Genomic DNA, 23,621 nt, shown 5'->3' on the forward strand with positions numbered 1-23,621 from the left:
CATGATATATCTTGTTCGGAACAACATGACTTGTTAAAGAGTTAAAAGTACTGTATTAACAAAATAATTATATAAAGGGTGATCATTTCCCTTTGATTGCAATATCAACATACTGTACACTGTAGCACAATTACCTCAAATATTACCCACAATTATCGTGGATTAAATTACAGTAATATCCATTAGTTTGGCCCCTGGGGAATAATAATGCTGTAGCACGCTGCAGTGTAACATTAGCCTTATCTGTTTTTATATTTACCTGTGGTACTACTTTGTTTAATAAACTTACATTTTACCAAGTAAACCTATCTGCATTTGTAAAGTAATTTTTTACCATCTCCTGATATGTTGGCAGGGTAATGTGAGACTCATGCAGTGGCAAGAAACCCCATATATCAGTCTCTGATAAAACAGAAACAACATTCATGGTGAAACATCCTTGTAGCCTGTTTAATTCTGTCCACATAGCACACCATACTGCTTAAAGCATGTGCAGACAGCGGGCAGGCAAAAAACTAGGCCAACATGAATTTCATATGATTCTCACTAAGTACAAGGAAGATGTGCCTTGTGTGTGTGCGCGTGTGGTGGGGGCGTCTGGAGCAAAAAAATCGTCCATCATACGCTGTGTATCAGAGAATGCAATTGGCTGTCTGTACCAAAAAAGGGTGTGTGTGAGATAAAGGATGAGGGCAACCCAGACAGTCAGCAGCTGCAGCAGAAAGACATTTTTTTGTGTATTACCAGAGCAGGTACATAAGTGGCCTATATATGTGTATATGTATATATGAATGTATATGTACATACACACCCTATATATTTTTTTTTTTTTTTTTTTTACAGACACACCAGTCCTTGGAGTGTGTTGGAGGGTCTTAAAAGCATATCTTCTCCCTGGTGCCCCTTTCTATAATGGATCCAGTGCTGTCTGAAAGACACTGATGGAAAATTAACCTCTTTTTCAAGAAGCACAGAATTAAAGAAATATGACCTTTTAGCTTAGCTTTAGAGGAGAAGATAGACATCTTGCATTGGCGAATTTATTAACCCTTACGTCTACAACACCGGTGTATATGTGCATTACAAGCCTTTGTGTTTGCCAGTCAGAGGTGGAGAGGTGTCTGTTGGGTGGGGTGTCTGAAAAGAAGGGCACGGTCTGTAAGACGCTACTCTGGCACTTGAATGTATTTTATCTGGTTGATAAACATCATCTACTTGTCTGCAGTCATGCAGTGCCAGACATTTCTCCAAAAACAAAATAAAAAACTAAAGGAAAAGGATTTTTATGTAAAACACGCACAGTCTATTGGGAGAAACTGTTCTGATAAGAGTTAACCAAAATGGTAGCAAAAAAATCACTAGTGTTTATCTGTATATGCAGTAGCATTTTTAGGTCGAAAGCAAAGAATTTATTAAAGCACTTTAAAGGTTTTTGTAAATACGATACAATATGCGGTATTCCCAGCAATATTTGTTTTTATTAATGATGTAACCCAAAATAAGGCACACGCGACAAGAAAATAAATATTACAATGGACCTTCCTCACAATGTTTCTTTACAAGCAAACAGCGTTGTGCAACAGTGCAAAAAGAGATGATTTCTGAGTTTTTCATACAGAAGCTGAAGGTTTTTAGGCCTTGATTTAGTTCTCAAGAATTTTTTATCCTCTACAGAACAGCTTATCCTAACACTAACCCGCCGATCAAAGCTTCCAGAAGGCTTGTAATGCCTGAGGAACATGACATTTCTGCCAACACTGCATGTCTAAGCTAAACAGTAACAACTTTGTGGGACAAGAAAAAGTTGGGACATATCGAGACAAGAAAATATAAAATTGCACTACTATCAAATTCAATTAGGAAAAGAATCTATAAAAAACCCGAAGCCGTTTTATCTTAAAGGGCACATATTATGCCCATTTTCACAAGATGTAATATAAGTCTCAGGTGTGCCTAGAATGTGTCTGTAAAGTTTTAGCTCAAAATACCACACAAATCATTTGTTATAGTATGTTTAAAATGCCTCTATTTGGGTGACAGCAAAAAAAGGCTATTTTCGTGTGAGTATCTTTAAATACCAATGAGCTACAGCTCCTTAGTTCCTTACCAACAGACAATGAGCACTTTTGGTTAAAAATAGATCTGATTCTTGTAAATACAGTCTGAGACAAAAAGCATCAGTCGGTCGTTGGTTGTGGGCAGGGACTTATCAGTGTGATGTCACATTAACAGCATGTCTAATCAGACTGCTCTGGTTTAAAGAAGGAGAGGGTGGATTTTTTAATTTTAGGGTTTTTGTGTCAATGCCAACACACATTTATGTCCAAAAACCTTGTAAAAGTGAATTTTGCATAATATGTGCCCTTTAACTTGGTCAAACTGAATGGTTTTCCTCTTAAAACTTTCAATTTTACTTACTTTTCTCCTTCTTTTTCTCTCCTTACATCCCACTTAAACAATGATTACAACCTGCACTACTTTACTGTGTATGAAAGCTGACCAATGAACCTGACCTTGTCAAATTGTAAGATGTGTTTAGAACCGCAAAAAGAAACACAAGCACAAAATAAAATCATAAACTCATCCAACATTTGGTGAAAATATATCCTTTATATCTTTAATATTCACTGAGTAAAGTCAAAGATTGAAATCAATGATGAAAATCAAACGTTGATGCTCCTAATCTCATAATTAGATTGAGACTTAAAGGGACACTCCACTTTTTTTGAAAATATACTCATTTTCCACCTAGAGTTAAACATTTGATTTTTACCGTTTTGGAATCCATTCAGCTGATCTGCGGGTCTGGCGGTACCACTTTTAACGTAACATGGCTGCAGGAGGCCCAATGATATTACGCAGTGCCTGAAAATAGTCCCCTGCTATTGAAAGTTACCAAGGGGACTATTTTCAGGCACTGTGTAATATCAATGCGCCTGCTGCAGCTATGTTAAGACATAAAAAGCCTTGATTATTACGCCAGAATGAGAGTATAGTTCCTAGCCTTATTGGTCTAAAAAAATCCCAACTTTTAATTTTTCGTCTGTCTTAGTACACAATGTAACTACAAAAGAGTCAAGTTTTAAATAGGAAAAATATCAAAACTCTTTGGTTATTTTTTAGCACGATGCTAATGGTCTAATCAGATTCAATGGATTGTGCTAAGCTATGCTAAAAGTGGTACCGCCAAACCTGGAGATCAGCTGAATGGATTCCAAAACGGTAAAAAACAAATATTTAACTCTAGGGGAGCTGGACAATGAGCATTTTTTTTTTTTTAAAGTGGAGTGTCCCTTTAAATCTCGATTTCACAGGCACAATAATAAATTCACTGCCTAAATATAATCTACAGATTATTCTAAGTTTTTTAAATTCCACCTCAATTGATCCACCTTATGAAAGGTATACGTTTAAAACCCAGAAGGGGCAATTTTGTTCATGAAATTTATTGCAATTTTATTACTGTGCCCTTAAAGGCACAATAATGCTGACAAGGATATTCAACATGATGGCATACATCCCATAAAACAACAGTAAAGTAGTAGCACTTGACCAACTAATTATTCAATTATTAGCTAACAGCCACAAAGATTTTTGAAATGAAATATGTGCCATACATTTTCATTTCCACTTAAAGTCCGGTTCTGTTGCCATGAAACACAGGCAATTTATAATGGTCACAGACCATCAAAAACTTCTTTGGTGTCAGGTTCTGGGCACTCATCCAGAGTCAGACACATCATAGATTCAGAATTGACGTCACTTCTCACAATACCACCTTATCTGGGTTAAAACAGCTTTGGAATAGAGATTGCATTCAAAGAGACCCCCATCAAAAGAGATAAATTGTGTTCTTAAAAAAGTCCTGGACAGTCAAGAACTACCAAGACTATAAAAAGACTATAGTGGACAGATCCAGAATTAGGATATCTCTCCAAAAGTGCTTTCTTTATAGGGCTTCTTGATTTGATAAGGTGTTGCCTGAGCACACAAATGTAATGTGGAAGACTATTGAAATAAAAACAAATCTAGATTATTAGACAAGAATAAGGCACTGGCCGCATATAGGTTGATGGATGGATAGATAGATGCTCACAAAGCATTCTGCCTGTCAATACTGGCCTACATAACTATAAAGTAAAGGTGGCTAGACAAAAATGACAGATGCCAGGACTTCATCCCACCTGTGTGCATGCTTTATTTGCAACAAAACTGACAGGTTTTATGGAATCCCTGTCTCAAGGACTTTACAACAATACCCAATGCTATTAAACCTTTAGTTTTCAAACTGATGTCCTCAGCCTTTCAAGTCTAAGAGTATTAAATGAGTTATGATGACTCTGACTGTACTGTAGCAGTGGACAGACGTAGCATAAAATATACCAGGGAGGGATGTGCATAACTTGCAATATAAACCCATGACGCAGCACTGTCACGGGTTAATGCGTGCACTTTCATTAAAGCAACAGATCAGTCTTACAGCGGGAGGTAAAGAAGATTACAGCGGCTTTGTTTGCATCTACTGGGATGTCTGAAATGTAAATGTACAGTAAACGATTAATTAATTCATTATGTTGCTTATCTAATCGTAAGGGGCTGTTTTGATATCCGCTTCCGTGTTGTCCCAACCTTAGAGGTTAAATATCCTGCGTAACAAAGGTTTTCTGCATTATGCCGACCTGTGGGTGTGCTAAGCCACTTTATCCCGTTTAGAGATGCTGTTTATTGTTCATCTGTCTATGCACAGTCACATCTTAAATGAGCAACGTAAGCCATGCTGCTGTTTACGTGCCCAACAGGAACTGTTTGTGCTGACTGTGCACGCCATCCCGACCTTGGTGATTCCGCAGAGTGGATGTGAATAATGAGATGATCCCTATTGGGCAGACAACAACAGTTCAGCCACAAGAGAATGAATGAGAACGAGAGAGAATAATGGAAATTAACTCTTGAGCATGTACTAAAGACACAAACAAACACCTCAAAGTAGCACCCTGATCATTATACCCTTTTCTGAAGAAAAGGCCGCTCACATTATGGATGATAATGATAACTAATACCACAACTAAAATAATAAAGATACAAGGAAACGCTCACCCAAATGTCACTTTTCACTTAGCCATCCAATCACAGTGAAGGAGGGGTGGGACAAATACCACAACAACCAACCACCACATCATACAATGACAGATAAAAAAAGAAGTATCATAGCAACCAAAGCACTTAGCTGAAGAAAAACAACATTTAAAATGCGCTTTCAGGTGCATTCTGCTTGTTTTCAATTTGATCCACTGATTTATTCGTGTTAAACATCTACTGCTTTTACACCTCAGTAGATTTATTAAATACGTCCTCCTGTCCAGATCGCAGTGCTGATCCGGTTGGCCGGGAAGAGATGACAACAGTTGGTATGGTGGGAAGCAAGCATCAAAGTCCCATGGTGCCGTTTCCATGGTAACAATGATGCTTTGCTAATGGCAGGGGAGTCTAAACGTCAGGCCCTTGGAGGCTGTGCATGTGTGTGTGCGTTACATGGGGATAGAGGAAAAAAGATAGATAGAGAGAGACAGAAAGAAGACTAGAGACAACAGATTGGCTCAGTGTGGCTCTCACAGGAGAAACTGAATTGTGGGAGGTGAAGGACGACCACGCATTAGAGAAAGACAAATAAAGTTAGCCTGTCATAAACAATATCGTAACTCCCTTACCGTGCTCCCAAATTCCCACAAATCATATAAGAGTTTCCGCATTAATGGGATAAATGAAAATTCTGTTCATTTTATCACACTTATGTTTTTTAAACTTTCAATAAGTGGAACAGAAGAGGACAATTTTGAAAAAATATTGTAATGCTGGAGCTCCTTTTGTGCTATACGGATGAAATATTTTCAATCAGGTTTACATAATAAATCAACATTTTCCTAGATAAAATTTAAAAGGTAACCTAAACTATAATTAATGTACTACAGTATAATAGCCAAAATGACATTGCCCATTTCTTATCAGAGGGTGAACTCTACAAGATTGCATCGGAGACTACAATAGTAACTATGTCAGTTCCACTGGGAGCTGTAAGCCCTGCATACAGTCAGGCAAGTCTTTGCATAATCCAGGCTAAATAAAATATGTTGTGACCCTTTATACAGCAGATAAGATCAGACGTGATTTGGAAAAGACTAGTGACAGGATTACACTAAGAAATAGTCCATGCATACTGCAGGAACTGGCGATGTGCCCTTAAAACAAGGGACAAAGGACACATTTTCATCTCACAGCCAGATCAGAAGTAACCCCCTCTTCTTCAACGCCTCCTGAATGTGTCATTTGTTCAAAAGCTGATTGGCAGGGATGGCTGGCACACCGCTGTAAGGCCACAGGGTTGAGGACAAACCTAATTACATTCGGGGACTAACAGCGGTGCTCCGCAACATGTGATCTCTGGTCTGAATTTCAATCAAAAGAAGGGAATAACAGCACAGATGCGCTTATGAATCTAGCACGCATAAAGCTAGGCCTCAGTCTGAAATTGCCGAAAGCCAAAAGCAAGCCTACAGCACAAAGCCTACAGCAGGCATGCATGGTAACTCTTTAAAGTATACATGTATGCATTTGGCAGAAGGTTTTATCTAAATGGACTTATAGTGCATTCACGTTATACATTTTATCTGTATGCATGACCCTTGCGAAACCATGACTTTTGCTAATGTTAATACACTGGTTAATTAAGTAGACCAAAAACTAAACACGTAACCTATAAAGAAGCTTGTTTAGAGTGGCTCTTTTTCTTGAAATAAAGAAGACCTCTCACGTATTTGCCTCAATTGAATCGCCAATTAATTAGGGTGAACGGTACATCTGCTCTTCTAAATGGCATTCAGCATCAATCGATACTAGCTGTATTCGGGCACAAGGAGCGGCTTCAGAACAGGCTGAATAATACATTAGGTCTACCCCACCTACAGTTCTGTATCGGCATTGTGCCAAACACTATATGCAATGCTTTTCTCTTCCCTCTAGTGCACAGTGTAACCAATCACATGAACCCAGCAATAATGTTCACCGACGCTCGGGACATTCAGCGTTCTCCGTTAAAAATCACCATGGCAACTATGGCGCCAACATAGTCATAACAATTATGGTCTCAACTATGAATTTACCATATTAATCGAAGATTTCCTTTGGGAATGTAACAAAATTACATTCTGTATAATTTTATTTATTTTATTATTTGAAGAGTTTGGTTTCAAAACGAGATAATTTCATTTTAAAAAATTGGTCACATTTTTTATTATTATTATGATATCGTGTTTTTATTGTTTTGGTATTAAAAAACTGTTTTTTTGATTGTGCATTCCAATTATTATCAATCGAACTGTAGTTGGTTTGTTTTGATTTACGCCTTCATAACTAAAAAAAAAAAATACATCTAAGTAGCACAGTAAAAACACAATAACATAATAAACATGTTTTGACAAAAACAATTAAAACTAAGTTATCTCATTTTATAACCAAACTCTTCATTTGGTAACACTTATTTGCATTTGGGAGATGTTCTTATACGACTAAAGGTACATTCACATTATGGGAGACTTTGTCGCTGCGTGTCGCTCGTCTCTTTCAAAAGAGGCGTTTCTATATCTGGTTGTCATGATGTGAACTCCCCTGCTTCGTTCTCATTGGTAGTCGCTCCCGAATGTCCCTCATAATTTGCATAAAGATAAACATTTCTCAACTTTGTCACGCGACTGGACACGCCCCATCCAGTCGCCAATGGTTACTGGTAGCCGGAAGTCACCAAGCTTCTATTGAAATCAATAGAATCGAACAATAGCGTCGCTCTGCTACTGCTAGTTGCTGCTAGTCTGAATGCAGCTTTAGGCTGCGTCTGAAATCGCATACTGTGACACTAGGTACTGAATTAAATCAACCGTTAAAATAGTAGGCACTTTATAGTATGAATATGGATAGTATGAATGAATTTGGACACACTATATCCACCATGTTGATACATCACATGACATACGTTAGAGCGCAATATAACCACAAGGGACAGCTGTTTAATATATGTGTTTGCGTTTTGAATAGAGCCATGCAACTGCTTTGGGAATTTTTGAATAAAACAAAACCCTCTGTCTTCTTCTTCGTTGGATAACTACTCTCCTAGGGGCTCACGGGATAGTAGTGTGTCCATTGAATGAACACGTCAGGATCTTGCCGGAAGTAGTAGGTCATCCGGGTACTTTTCGCCTTCTGTTTTTCAAAAACTATGACATACAACTCACCTTGCCTACTACTTTTTACCTACTATATAGTAGGGGTGGCACGGTCCATGAAAAAAATCCGAACCGTTCGGTTCGCTTGTCTCGGTTCGGAGCGCGTGTGTACCGCACGGTTCAACGGTTCATGGCATGCGCAATGTAGTCTCATGCCCTGTATGTGACCTCAGATAGCGTGTTTCCCTTTCGCGCGAAAGAAGAGGTGACTGGTTTGGAGTATAAGTACTGCAGGTTATGTTACGTGTAGAAATGGCAAGTGGGAGAGAAAAGGAAGTCTGCCCGCAGTTGGAGGATGCGCCAGCGACAGGAGATCGCCTTCTCTACAACCATTTGTCTAATCTGAGGTACTGAAAGTTTTACGTCTTTTCGTATTCAGCGCTATTTTTAGCCTTTCATTGATACAATTAAAGCGGCTGATTTCCGCGTAGTTTCATTTTGCTAGCGTGTGAAAGTTGCGCGATCTTATTTCAGAAATTTCCACTCAAAGTAATCAGGACAGAAGTGGTCAAAAGTGGACAAAAGAGACTTAAAGAGATTTAAATATTACAGGTGCAAACGTTATGTTTCTCTCTCGTCCACATATACTCTCAGTATTAAAGCAGCCTCTCAGTTATAAACCTAAGAGCTACACTGAAGTTGGCATTTTAATAAATGCAAGTTATCTTTGTGTGCTAAAAATGCACATAAAGTTCATGTAGATGGGAATACACATTCTCTTTTTTGCCAAATAAATGAAAAGCATGTTGAAATCATCAATGTCTTCCCTCTTGCTCTATCAAAATCTCACCTGGCTTTCCTCAGAAATGGTCCCAATAATGTGCTTAAAGTCAAATTCAGTTTGTGCATGATTACATGATATAACTTTTTTTTTTTAATACTGTATCCTAAATAATGGATAATTAATACATTAATAAGATAAAACATTTCTGGAGTGTTAAAAATGTAAAGAAAAAATAACAACAAGAACCGTACTGAACCGTGAACCGTGACCATAGAACCGTGATACGAACCGAACCGAGGGTTTTGTGGACCGTGCCACCCCTACTATATAGTATGGAAGTAGGCGGTTTCGGACGCAGCCTAAGTACTGCATGTTCCTTGGGATTAAACCAATGGCATTTATATTGCTAATTTTAACACAAGTCACCACCAATTGAGCAACAGGAAACTTAACATTAAAGACTAAATTAAAAAACGTAAAAATATACATCAATCTATGATAATTTCAGCTAAAACAACGTACGTACTGTATTTCAAGCCAAACATTGTTACTGTTAAAATAACTTAATGCACAATAAACTAACATGAACTAGCAATTGTTGTTATTAACTAAGGCTACGTTTACATGGAAACGATCTGAAAAGAAACCGCAAAAGTGGTGTTGCGTTATCACTTTTTATTCCGCGTTTATACGAGCATTTTGAGGGGGAAATCTGCGTGCATATGGTGACGCAAAAGTGTGTGATATTCGATGTAGTATGCACTCCAGGCGGCTAGGTGGCAATGTGAAGCACTGACACACAACAACACCAAGTCCGTGAGCCTGTGTACAACCTTCTTCCTGGTTCTCCCAGGTCTCATTCAAAGCCGTCTGGTTTGCCTCCGACGAATTGGCGCATCAACAGTTTCACTGAGGTAATTAATGTGCCTTCTCTGATCAGTAATACTTGCTGTGAATAATTCGTACAACTGCTGGAAAGACTTGTATATTTATCAGAGCTGCTATGGCAACTTGAAGGTCCGACGTGTGGAAATAATCTGACATGTTTGTTGTTATTTTCCTGAACTGGCGCATGCCTGTGACGTAAACGCGTGCGCGACGAGAGCCACTGTGAGCAGACTTTTGCGTTTTTACTCTTTAGATGAGAACGCGATGGTAGATCGTTTTTAAGATTTCCACTCTGAAGGGTGGTTTCACTTTTTTGCGTTTTTAAGCCCCCAAAACGCCGTCGCCGTGTAAACGAAAGGCACATCCGATAAAATATTTTTACGTTTTTACCCTCGAGCGTTCTCGTGTAAACAGGCCCTAACATTACCAAAAACGAATGTTGTACACATATTGCTAATTGCTAGTTCATTTTAGCTTTTGAATCATAATGTCATCATTAGCATTTTTTTATTGACTGACGACGAGTAGTTGCATAATACAAAGTTACCACAGGATCAATTCAGTAGCTGAATGTATTGTGGCGGAAACCAGGTTACCATGGTGATTTTTATGGGCTAGCTGTGGAGTTTTTAATCCTTCTGAATGCCACGCGTACTTTACTGGCAGGTGACCCATGCGTTTTTCGCATGCGTTACATTCTTTAAAACGCAGTATGCAGCATATGATGTGTATTATGCTACGCAGTACGCCCGTATTTCATACAAGAAAAGATTGAACCTCAAGGCGTCACATGACCCATCCAGGGAAAGCTCGACCCCCGCCGCGGTTTAATCGCGTTGGCTCGAGGTTTCAGAGCAAAACACCACTGCAGCAACCCCCACCCTCCTCCGCCACCTGCTTCCACATGCACGGCTAGGGGAACTCTGCATCCCTGCGCATAGAGCGACTGCTGCAGCATCCACGCGCGCTCGCACATCTCTAAATACTTTTGATGAACGAGTTAATAATCGAATAGTACTAATAGTGAATTACGAGAATCCGTTTGTTTCCTTAAATTTAACGCTTGCACTCCATTTAGTGTATATCATACAACCTGCTTCAATTAGCGCTAAGGCCTGGCTGTGCCAATAGTAATTGATAGCGATGTCGGGATGTCTTCATCCCTCCCATCAAAAAAAAACATCCCATGCAGCGTGCATTGCTGATAATACGTTATCAATACCGTTTCATAACAAGAGTTAACATTCAGTTAAAACCCGCTTTAATCCAACAAGCCCGTGGCCTTCGTGAGCAAAACAGCAGCCGTAACTAACATAACGGTACACCGTTGAAGATGAAGACATAACAGGTGCCAAGACACAAGACACTGTCCAGGACAAGCCTAAAAATAAGGAGTATGACAGGCAATACGTTTACGTGGCCTGAATATATAATCCACTCCTGCGTAGGGTAACCAGCTAGCACCAGACGTATTTACATATATAAAATAAAGGCCTAATATTGAGAATATCGCCTAATACATGGCCTGTATTTATGACTATGCCATACAGGCGGTGAATAATATTAGGGAACAAGCAAAGAAAAGAGATGTTTTCCTTTATTTGGCGAGTCATTGTCATTGCAGGCCGGTGTGTTGATACAGTGTCTCAATTCTGTAACGTTAAAGCAAATAAATGCAGCGGGCCACTGTGATTCATTTTCTCAATACGCTTAGAAAATGAATTATGACGTGCTAGCGATATTTTGTCTCTTTAAACTGATGGCAGTAATGAATCTGACTGACAAGTCAACAAAAGACGCAGAAATTTCTCTGGGGGATATATTTTGTTTGGATTGAGGCAGCTGTTTGCATCTGATCACCTGGTTGCTTTATAAAAAAAGAAATCAATTCTCATATGACATCATCCTTTAACATGCGCGGTACGTAAAACACTGCATGTAGATTTGTATTATTCATCTTACCAGATTTAAAACGGTCTCCACGATGTCTCTGTTGCTAACCTCCCCGACCTGGATCAAACCGATGACCACCGCGAATTTCATCTTGATATTCCGGATCGGAACCGAGGGGTTTATCACCCCGGCCGGTAGAACCACGGCGCCCGATCCAGACACCATCATGTCCCCGGTAACAGAGCCCGTTAAGACTTGCTGCCCCGAACCTGCTGGCGGTAGGGCTTCTCGGTCCGTGAGCGAGGCGGAACCCGGTGGGAAAACCGGTTTCTCGCTCGACATTTCCGACCCGAATCCCGAAAAGGAGCGGTCGCCTCGGTCTCACCTGCTTTTGTATCACCGAGGACCGAGCGGCAGCATCAAATCAAAATGAAAAAGGAAAATTCTCGATCAGTTGTTACGTGTCTTTCCTCCGCCTCCGAGATGTGCACATCCAAACGCCCTTCAGGGGAAAACACAGGACCAAATGATGTCTGACGGTCTGTGGCTGCTCGTCCCTCTCTCCTCCCGTTGTCAGCCGGAGATCGGTGCGGTGTCGAGCTGTGTTGTCTTTCTCAGGACGCCATGTTGACGCCCCCTGTCTGCGGGAGCGTTCACAACGCCTGCGTGCTGCTGCTCGGCTGTCAATCAAGAGGCGGTAACCTATTGATGCTAACCTGGCTGCAGCACGTGCGTCCGGATAAGCATTAGGCAAATCAGAGTATTATTATTTTTTTGACCATAAAAACACAGCATTGTGCTATTTTTGGACCGTTAAATAATAATACAACGGTTGGTACATCATGATGACTCTCCTTCATTATCCACTCATATTCTTATGTTGTAGCAGCCTATACATTTTATTGTCTTCTTTTGATAGTGCAGTCCTATTGTTGTGTTGCAATTCTTCAGATTTACAACACATCACACATTTTCAGACCTCATTCTATACTTAACTTTATTTTTATTCCGAATCCATATATATATTTTATTGTATTGTATTTATTGTATTCTGTGCTTAGGATCGTAGCATAACAAAACTTCACCTACACATTAAAAAAAATAAAAAAAGGTTTTTTTGTCAGGCTGTATTGTTCCATAAAGAACCATTAAAGGGATAGTTCACCCCAAAATTAAAACTTTATCACTACTCATCCTCATGTCATTTAACCCCCAATGTTTATCGCTGTTCATAACCCAAATAGGTAGCCTGACGTTGTCATACTCAATTCTAGTCGTGGTGGGCGGGGCTAAGATCGGCTGGCACCCAGGCTACCAAATAGGTGATTCTCGCGAAATTAGACTTATGAGGTTTCTTTTGATACAAAAATGTAAATACAAAGTAAGAGTATCAAAATAAGAAGCATACAGTTACAAACATCTGGTCATGTACTATTTTGCAAATGCTTTCAAATGACATCATACAAACCAATTTTTTTTTCACATTTAAGGGGAAAATTTTCATTACCGCAACGTGTCCATGACTGGATTTGGGTTCATTGACATGAAAAATTTATAATTAAAAATAAAAAAATAAAAAGCTATGTTATACTATAAACATTTGCAGTAAAGAAACATGTGGTATTTGGTGATCATTGGTAAATGTAGAGACAATAATATGGAATATAAATGTGTCCAAGAAAAATTTTCTCATCCTCTGCAACAATTTTCAATCATTGTTTAAACCATCAATGAATTTTCAAAAAAAAAAAAAATTGTTGTAAGGGACATAATAGACTGTGACACTCAAGATGGCTACCAGGTAAGCAGTTCTTATTTTTTCTCTCCAGATAAAAGTTTTTATTTTGTTTGTCGTATTACCTAAACAACTTTTTAGTTTCTCATTACCGAAACATGAGTTTGTAAATCCATATATTTAATGTAATATCATGTTGGGGTAATGATAATTTTTTATAATGATAATCTAAAAAAAATGTAAATAATTCTATAGGAAATATTTTTTTAATCCTCTAAAAATAATGTTATAGTAACTTCAGACCTTAATCTTATATGTGCAAAAAAATTTGGCTTCAATGGCTTTTAACAATATCTAATGCTGAACACCTTTTAAGTCTGAATTTCGTGAGAATCACCCAAATGAAGATAAAAAAAACCGTTGTGTGGGGTTTTTTGGTTACATTGGGGGTGGTTGGTGAGGTGACCAAGGTGGTCATAGTAACCAGAAAACCCTTCAAGCTTCAAAATGAACCAAAACCAAAAATGCATTGCTTGAAAGAACCAGTTTTATCTTATTTATTTGCATGAATGTAATAAGATATTATGCCTCTCTGTCTTTTTAACACAGCCATAAGCCACCAATATAGCATAAAACATGCCAGTTCATTAAACCATATTTACACAATTGATCAAAAAGTATTGACTTTGTTTTAAGTCAAAATAGAGCCGTTTTCTGTAGCCTATATCTCATTTGGCATCACTAAATAGTTTCATAAATTCCATGCTCTTTTGATATCAGCCCTCATTGTTTTGATCACTACACACAACATCTAATCACAAACACTTCTCTCAGTTGCGCTTTACTATCCCTTCCATTGAGACAACATTTCTATTGTGACTCTAGCTGTGAATGGAGACATGTGCATCTCTCACAGGACATACTGTACATCCCGGTCTTAAAGGTTTAAACTCTGCCTGAATGAAAGTGAGCTTTGGCTTTCCTTTCCCTACACCCCTTTCTCTCCTCCCTCTCTCTCATTTCACTCTGTATCTCTTCCTTGCTTGCTTCTCCGGTTTTAAAAATAGATCTTTAAGCTATTGCTGACATAACAAATTCTTATATAAGGGCTTTTCTATAGAAGACAAATCTTAAAACAGCAGAACAGAGATATGCGTTTGCTTTCCCTTAAAAATGCCGGATTGTTTCAAATCATGGTAAAATATGGACAAACCCAATTGTTAGGATTACTTATCTGAGAAAATGTCCATATTTCACCCAACCATGTGCTGTAACAACCCAGCATAACCATTTTCAATACCTTTCATATTTTTCTACAATCCTTTTAACACAACCATTCACAAGTGAGTTTTGGAGGAGAGTGTGGAGTTTCTTATATTTATCATAAAGCCGTTCTTTTCACACACGTTCACCTTGCAAACTTAACCAACTCAAAGGTAAAGAGAGGGACATGGTTTGTTTTAAGTGGTGAAGAGAAGTATATGGGGTGATGAAGAGGAGGAGGAGGGGTGGCAAGGGGGATGGGATGGGCTCTGCTCCGAGGAGGAGGGGAACAGAAAGCACTGGCAGCTGGGTAGTGAAGAGTCTTTGGACAACACAATGGCTGACAGGAGGCTGAGTCTGCATTCAGGGCATTACGTCCAGTCACCAGACTGGAAACCTGCTAAGCTCAGACACACCATTGCGGAAGACATAAGCAGCATCTGTCATGAATTTTAAAGGACATTCATTTGCCATTTTTGGTCTTAATTTTTCATACACTATAATGAGAACTATATTATTAAATCATTCGAGTTGAATTAGAATGTAAAAAGTGGGCATTAAAAATACAGACTGTCATCAAAAATGGCCCCTAGCTGTCACTGAGGCGGTACCCTTTCAAAAAGTACACCTTTCCACCTAAAGAGTTAATATTAGTACCTCAGAGGTACATACTGGTACCAAATGTACCATATGTACTGGATCTGGTACATATTAGGACCAGGGACAGCTTGGGACCGTTTTTTTTTTTTGATGAATGAGAGTTTTTAGGGGAGGGATTGAAGAAAGAGGGATTTGTGATGTCAGCTGAAATACAAGACAGTTTAGAGGCAGTGCAAGACGAAAAGGAAAATGGAAAAAGAAATTGTTATTTGGATACATTTAATATATTTGTTGTTGCAATAAATGTGTGCCAAAATTTTGCAACAGATCTGCCTTGGGGCTATAGGTGAAAAGAGTGAGGCAAAAATGTTTCCTTGTTAAGGAGAACTTGAGTGCCCTAACTTGGCCCCGCAGAACGTATGTGTTGTTTGGCTGCAGGGAATGTCATAAACACACCATTATTTTACTCCGCGTCTTTTGCCAAAGTGGAAAGGCCCCTTCATGTCCATATCTGGGATGAAAGAACTCTTTAGAAAGAGGAGAGAGCATTTATGTTTAAAATAGCTTCACCGTTCACCACTCGCCCACAACTCCTTGTTCCCGTTGAGCGTGTGGGTTTGACAGACAGGTCTGTTCTCAACATGGCTCTGATGCTGTGCAGGGACTCACATCAGCAGGGGAAAACACAAGAGCGCTAAAGTTTTTGTGATGTCAGCATGTCTCAACATTCTGCATTTGTTTTTGGCAGGCACTTTCCTACCAAACCACCGTACAAGAAAATATTGTCAACTATATTTTAACATTATCTAAAGAAAATCCATTGGATGCCATGCAAGCCCAAAGACGACACCATTATGCAAATATTTGGGGGGTTACAAGAGCTGTATCCATTTGCTGAGGTGTTATGGGTAATAGTGATCTCGTATGTTGTTATAAACAAGTTCTAAAAAAAATACCGTAAAATAGAGGCAATTCAAAGCAAATATTGAGATTTTCATACGGAGACCTTTAACTGGAGTGAACATGTAGGCTGCTTTTATTATTATCCTTTTAAATATAGCTCATGCAGGAGAAATGGATTAGAGATTAAAGGCATACAAAATAAAAATTAATTCATGATTTACTTAGCTTCATGTCATTCCAAACATGTGTGACTATTAATTCAAGAACGTTGTTAACCAAACACAGCCCGATCTCACGAGAATTCGTACATATTTTCAGAGTCGGCTAATTTGTATGAATTGGTACAAAGTTAATCGTGCAAAAACATACGATTATCAAAAAAAAAAAACATTAGCGAAACCCCGCCCCAATCCCAAAGTCACTGCACATGCCTTAAAGTCAATGCTAATCATACAAAAATGTACAAATGCGGTCGTACCGGTCATTCCCATTAATACGAATAAGCCACTTCTTAAAATATGTACTCGTTGCTATGATATAGCATTGTAAAACAATACTGTCTCTTATTGTGCAGACACAAAACCACTGATACATTTCTAAAAATATATTTTTTGTTACAGAAACGCAGCAAAAAATATCTGTCATTTTTCCCCTATATAGTCCTGCTGTGAGTAACCCACTATAGCAAAAAAAAACTTAAATTTGGTTACATGTTGTTTTTGCCAAAATAACTTCACTGTAAAATGAAGATTTGTTGGTTCAACTTAAAAAAAGTAAGGGCTGCCTTAAAATTTTTATTTTTATTTAATACAAATGTATTAGTTAAATTTTAAAAAAGTTCTGAACTTACTATAACCATTATTTTTATAGAGGATTTAAAAAATATTTCTAATAGATTTATTAACATTTTTCAGATTATCATTATAAAAATTAATCATTACCGCAACATGATATTACATTAAATATATGGATTTACAAACTCTAAAACAACTAAAAAGTTGTCTAGGTACTACGAAAAACAAAATTTTAACTTTTTTCTGGAGAGAAAAAATAAAAACTGCTTACCTGGTAGCCATCTTGAGTGTCACAGTCAATTATGTCCCTTCCAACAATTTATTTTTTGAAAATATTAGTTCATTGAGGGCTTAAACAAACAATGATTGAAAATTGTTGCAGAGGATGAGAAATTTTTTCTTGAACACATTTATATTCCTTATTATTGTCTCTACATTTACTAATGATCACCAAATACCACATGTTTCTTTACTGCAAATGTTTATAGTATAACGTGCACTGAAGCTTTTTATTTTTTAAATTTTTTCATTATAAACATTTCCATGCCAAAGAACCCAAATCCACTCATGGACACGTTTCAGTAATACATTTTTTTCCTTAAATGTGGAAAAAACAACAAAATTGGTTTGTATGATGTCATTTGAAATCATGTGCAAAATACTACATGAAGAGATGTTTGTAACTGATTGCTTCTTATTTTGATACTCTTACTTTGCATTTTTTTTTATCAAAATGTTTCATGACACCTCTTAAGTCTAATTTCGCGAGAATCACCGATATATATATATTATTATTATTATTATTTTATTTTTTTAAGTTGAATTAACTTAAATCATCCATCATGTAACCAAAGTCAGTATTACAGGGTGTTTGATTTTATTTATTTTTTATTTAATATACTGTCAGCCCAAATTGTACCTTGTTTTAGCCTAGACGTCTGGGCTGTGCTATTAAGTTTTTTAAATGCAAAATTGCTTGCTGGAAAGTGTCGTACACAGGGTTTGAATGACATGAGGGTGAATAAATGTAGGCAGGATTTGTATTTTTGGAAGAACTGAAGAAATGAAGTAATTTATATTCGCAAAATGTGTACTGTATAATAGTGAGTATAATCGTTGTTGACATGTTTTCGACAACTTTTTATTAGTTACAAAATGACTTGCAACATATTTGTTGCTTTGTTTACTTTTTATTATTGTCTATTTACCTATCTATCACTTACATTTGTTTACAATGACATCTTGAACAGCTGTTTTCTGGTTGCCATAGGTCAGCAATGTCCCAGTGGGCTTAAAAATTTGTGTGATGGGGGCTTGTTTTATACACTCTGAGTAGGGACCCAGCTGTTGCTGAACGTTTTCATTTCGTATGTGAATGGGAAATTAATTTGTGTGCAGAATGTATCATATGATTGTTTTGTTGGCTGTATTATGGCAGTAAGATCTGGTGAAGAAATGTTCATAAGAGACTTTTAAATAGAAGCAAGTTCCAGTCTCTCACTAAAACCTCTTCAGAGAAGAAGATGAGAAAATACACAGTGACCGTAGAGATGCTCTTTTGCCGGAGGAGAGAGAGATGACAGAGCGTGAAAGAATAGAGATAGTGAGAGGAAGAGGATCTGTCACTTTACAGTGTTTGTTTAAGATCCTGAACACTGGCAGGAAAAATATTAAAGGAAGAATGAATTAAAATGACATCCAGGAGCCACACAGCACTTTGCATATAAAAAGGTCCCTGGGTTCGACCCAGGGCTGGGTTGGGAGACAGAAGATGAAGTAAATGAATGATGTCGCATGTACGTCAAAATACAGTTTTAAGGTATACCGAGGTTTTAAAGAGTCAAGGTTTCAAAACCACTTAAATTTAATGTGATACCGTTTTCAAGGTATAAGCTGTGTTTACACAAAATTAAGTTAAATAATTAAGTAATGTAATCGATTTGATGTTTAAATTTAATATTATTAATATTATAATTTGATTATTTGTATAATTTTTTGAAAGAATATTATAATTTAAGGCCTTATTTATAATTTTATTATTTATAAAAATAAAATGTATTGTGTCCAGTTTACAAGGAAACATTTCGGACGCACTTAAAGGATTTACATCTAAACTCTTCATATGCATCTTGAGATCATTTAAGTATAAAGCAAACACGCATGAATTTACACTTCTATAGATTACTTTGTTTTAGAGTATCACACTTTGTTATACACACACTGGCACACATCCTTTGTTGCAACCCAGATGATTTGTTAGTAAACCGACATTGTCGCTTTCCCAACAAAAGGGCTGAAAGAAACATCTTAACAGCTTTCTATCGTTTAATAATCCTTCTTATTGCCTCCTGTTTCTCTCTACACTCCCGAGATGTGCGACCTAAGCTGTTGAAAAGTGGGTTGCTCATTTATTTCTGAGCACGTACTAAACACAGAATGCAGAAAATATATCATACTCAATAACATACAGTACACCTTATTAAAATCAGGAACAATCCTAGCTTGTAAATGCTATTGATCAGAAAATATTGTATCAGGCATGCTTTGGCAGAAATACTATGGAGCACTGCGTAAATATCATAATATATACAGTATGGGAATGATTCAACACCCCACGGCATGATTTTATATAAAATCGTATACTAAATTGAAACAATACTATTCACATCCATTTATAATATAAAGCATTATCTGGGCAGCCTTGACTGTACATAATGCACTGTGACAATAATGAATGTATATGTGCATGTGCACAGTTGTTTGTGGACTAAAGCACCTGCTAGCACAAGAACTGTTCATCTGAGATGTCTGGATAATTGGTCACGTCCTGGAGCGGATGTGATTCGTAAAATGTGTGTGCGTAAGTGTGTCTGATTGAATAGTCATCAGAGAAAATGGCCATACTGTAAGATGTAAGGCACTTGAATGAATGGACTATTTCCAGAATAACAGCTATTTCCAAGAATTTCTATTGCATTATTTTCCAAAAGCTTTGTTTTGTTTGCACAACAATAATATACTGTAATTATAATGTAACAAAATGAAAGAGTTATATAAAAATATTTTATTGAAAATAATTGCACATGCCTTAAAGGAAACACCACTTTTTTCAATATTTTACGATGTTTTTACCTCAACTTAGATGAATGAATACATACCTATCTTTTTTCAATGCGTGCACTTTTAAATTTTGTACAGTGCTTCTTGAATGTATTAGCATTTAGCCTAGCCCCATTCATTCCTATGGCTCCAAACTAAAGTTTTATTTTGTGCCACCATACTTACTTGTGTAACTACTCTACCCAGTCTCACAAAATTATGTACCTATAGTCACGTAATTTTTTTTATTTCTTTTTCGTGAAACTGTCACGAATTTCCGCGGTTTTTCATGATTGTATCATGAATTTCTGTTTATGTGTCATTGTCACGTATTGGTTACTCAAGTACTTTTTCCTATTTTCAAACCATTTTCGCTTCGGTTTAGAGTTAGATGTGGTGTTTGCATTAGTATGTCACTTGAAGTATTGGTTCATACTATTTTTGCTGATTTATTTTTTTTAGGGCCGGGACTTTAACGCGTTAATTAAGATTAATTAATTACACAAAAATAATGCGTTAAACATTTTTTACGCATTTTAATCGCACTTATTTTTGCACCCCGGAACATTTCTCATTTTATGAGTTTAGGCGGACCGATTAAACTGAAGCACCAACTCATGACTTCAGACAACAACAAACCACAGTGAACATGAACGAAGAAGCTGATGAGATTGCTTTGGTTGGCCCCGTGGATGGAATTTTTTTTAATAAAAAACGAACGGATGGAAGGGTCGATAAGAGCATGGTTGTGTGTAAGCTATGCAACAAGGAATTCACATATCACCCGCAGCACATCGAGCCTCAAGTATCATCTCAATGCAAAACATATAGCAGTTAGCGTGGACGTTAGCCCGACTCCGGGTACAACGACTTGGTTGAACAAAAATAAAAAATATTTTGTTGCTTAAGCTTATGTATTCAGTCATTATTCATGGTGTACTAAAAATCCATGTGAAAAAATAAATTCTCAATGTTCTCAGGTCAAATATTTATATGTGATTAATTTCGATTAATTAATTACAAAGCCACTAATTAATTAGATTTTTTTTTTATCGAGTCCCGGCCCTAATTTAAAACATTGTCGCCTGCCGTTAGGGTTAGAGTTCGGTTTGGGTAAGGATGTCATTTTATGTAAATCTAACCCTAAACTAGGGATGTTAACAATTAATCGATCTTCGATTAATTGTCGATAAGAATTTACTCTAAAAAACTTACCGATTGTTGAAAAACAAGATCATGCACGTGTGTGCGGCGCCTGCGCAAAACACATACAGTCGGAGAAAAAAAAATTAAGCGAGCGCGCAAAAGTTAAACTACTAGCTATGAACGATACTCGATGCCAAGCACACGCATGTGCTTTTTAACGTCATGCGAGATGAGGCTGGCTGGCTGCCAACGCAACGAAATGACATCCGCAGTGGATCTGAGAGGGTCCGACGCAGAAAATGCAAATACGTTTAGGATACTGAAAGCAAAGACCCTCTTCAGGGAAGCCTGCAAAATTAGCATAGCAACGCTGCTATATACAGAGAAGGAGACCAGAAGCCGTTTTTAATGAACAGATTAAAATGTAATCTTAAATTATGGCAAGAAACTGTCAAATGTAAACTGTAACTGACTGTCGTTACACCCTGAATGCCCGCAACATATATCACTGATCATCATTATTGACTGGCTGAGCCGCTGCGTGTTTTCTAATGGAAGGTTGCCATCTCCGTAATATAAGCATCTTTGCCGAAAGTACGTCTAAGCTGAGGTGAAGACGAGAAAAGTGCCCTTCGTGTGCTTCTTGGATATAATTACAAACAGTGTATCAACGACTCGGAAAGCGAGGTAAACAACTTGATAAATAACACTTGATGATAATAAAACTGTTATTTTGACATGGACTTTCATGCGTCTGTTGCAGAGTGCCCATGTGAGGCGGAGTTATACACTGTGTCTATTAGTCATTATATTTCATTACGAGATAAGTTTAAATTGATGATTTTATCAAAACAACAACTACATTGACTCATTTTACAATCCCACTAGCAAGTTATTTAGACAAAATAAAATCTTTTAATTCGCGTGAGGAAGCTGTCGTTTTTATGCACACTTTTATGTAATTGGCTTTATGCCACTGCAGTGAAGGCTTATTGCACTATTATGCTGAGTTTACACCAAACGCGGTTTGGGCGTCAAAATCGCGTCTACCGCGCCAGGTTTGCCGCTTGAACAATTTGGATGCATTCACGCGTGTAGAGCGGAGTAGACGCGCGGAAAAAGCAAGCATTTGACGCGCGTCCGAAGCAAAATCCGCTTCTTGTGGGAGGGGCAACTTCTGTGCGAGTGTCTGTTTGCAAGATGACTGATGTTACTTGTGCATTTATCAAGAGAGTTACCAATTTTGTATTGGTTAACCTTACTATGGGGAAAAATAAACGGCGCGGGCAGATAAACGTCACGTGACTCAAAAGTGAAGCGTGTATTACAACTTACCAAGTTGCCCAAAGTCCTTACTGACACTCTTCCAAGCGAGGTCCTTTTTATTCCTGTCTCCTCTATAGAAATAACAACTTGTGTCATATAGCTCCGAGTGACTGCTTGAATGAGTGACTCCGGGCGGGGCTGCCACCACAGCAGCAGGCAGGCTCCTGATTGGTTAAAGCGGCGCGAAATTCCGCCAAAGTTCAAATTTTTCAACTCTGGCGTCAGCCGCAAATTCGTGTGAACCGCAAGATGCACAAAAACAACATTCGCGCGTACCGCGCACAACGCTCAATTCGCGCCTTTCGCCCGAGCTTCACGCGCGAAAGAGGCGGAAACGCGTCTTCCGCGCCGCGCCGAACGCCTCTTCCGCGCCGCGGGACCTCCTGACGCGCGTCAACGCGTCTTCACATTGACTTAACATTGAAATCACTCGCGCTTCACGCCCTTACCGCGGTTGGTGTAAATGCAGCATTACTGTTAACGATTATTCGATTGATTGATCGTTAATTTAAATGATCATCGAATATGGGAAATTGCATAAATTGACATCCCTACCCTAAACCGAAGCGAAAATGGTAAGAAAATAGGACAAAACAGTTGAGTAACCAATACGTTACAGTGACACATAAACAGAAAAAAAACACGGAAATTCGTGACAGTATCACGAAAAAAAATAAAAATATTACGTGACTATATGTAGGTAATTTCGTGTGACTGGGCTGAACTACTCATGTAACAGTCTTTAAATAGGGAAAACATGGAAGTGTTTGGTGGCTTCTAAATTAATTTCTGTTTGGATCCATAGGAATGAATGGGGCTAGGATAAATGCTAACACATTCACGAGGCGCTGCACAAAGATTAAAAGTGCACGCATTGAAAAAAGAGGTATGTATTAATTTGTCTAAGTTGAGGTAAGAACACAGTAAAATACTGAAAATGGTGGTGTTTTCCTTTAAAGTCATGCACAAGTCTTAAT

At 37.9% G+C, this 23,621-nt stretch overlaps 1 protein-coding gene across 20 annotated transcripts in view; it reads right to left on the bottom strand.

The window, feature by feature from the left end:
• The window catches only part of nbeaa (neurobeachin a), a 140,187-nt gene extending 127,731 nt beyond the window's left edge, over positions 1-12,456 (bottom strand). For 7 of the 20 annotated variants that reach the window (XM_065260339.1, XM_065260373.1, XM_065260275.1 and 4 more), the window contains exon 1: positions 11,848-12,454. In XM_065260339.1, the coding sequence (XP_065116411.1) occupies positions 11,848-12,120 (273 nt within the window). In that variant the 5' untranslated portion in view covers positions 12,121-12,454. Of the gene's footprint in view, positions 1-11,847 lie in introns of all 20 variants that reach the window. The other 13 variants (XM_065260365.1, XM_065260270.2, XM_065260260.1 and 10 more) reach the window with 4 other exon arrangements.
• Between the last annotated feature and the right edge of the window lie 11,165 nt (positions 12,457-23,621).

The sequence above is a fragment of the Paramisgurnus dabryanus genome, chromosome 10, assembly GCF_030506205.2.
Source record: "Paramisgurnus dabryanus chromosome 10, PD_genome_1.1, whole genome shotgun sequence".
Classification (NCBI taxonomy): Eukaryota; Metazoa; Chordata; class Actinopteri; order Cypriniformes; family Cobitidae; genus Paramisgurnus; species Paramisgurnus dabryanus.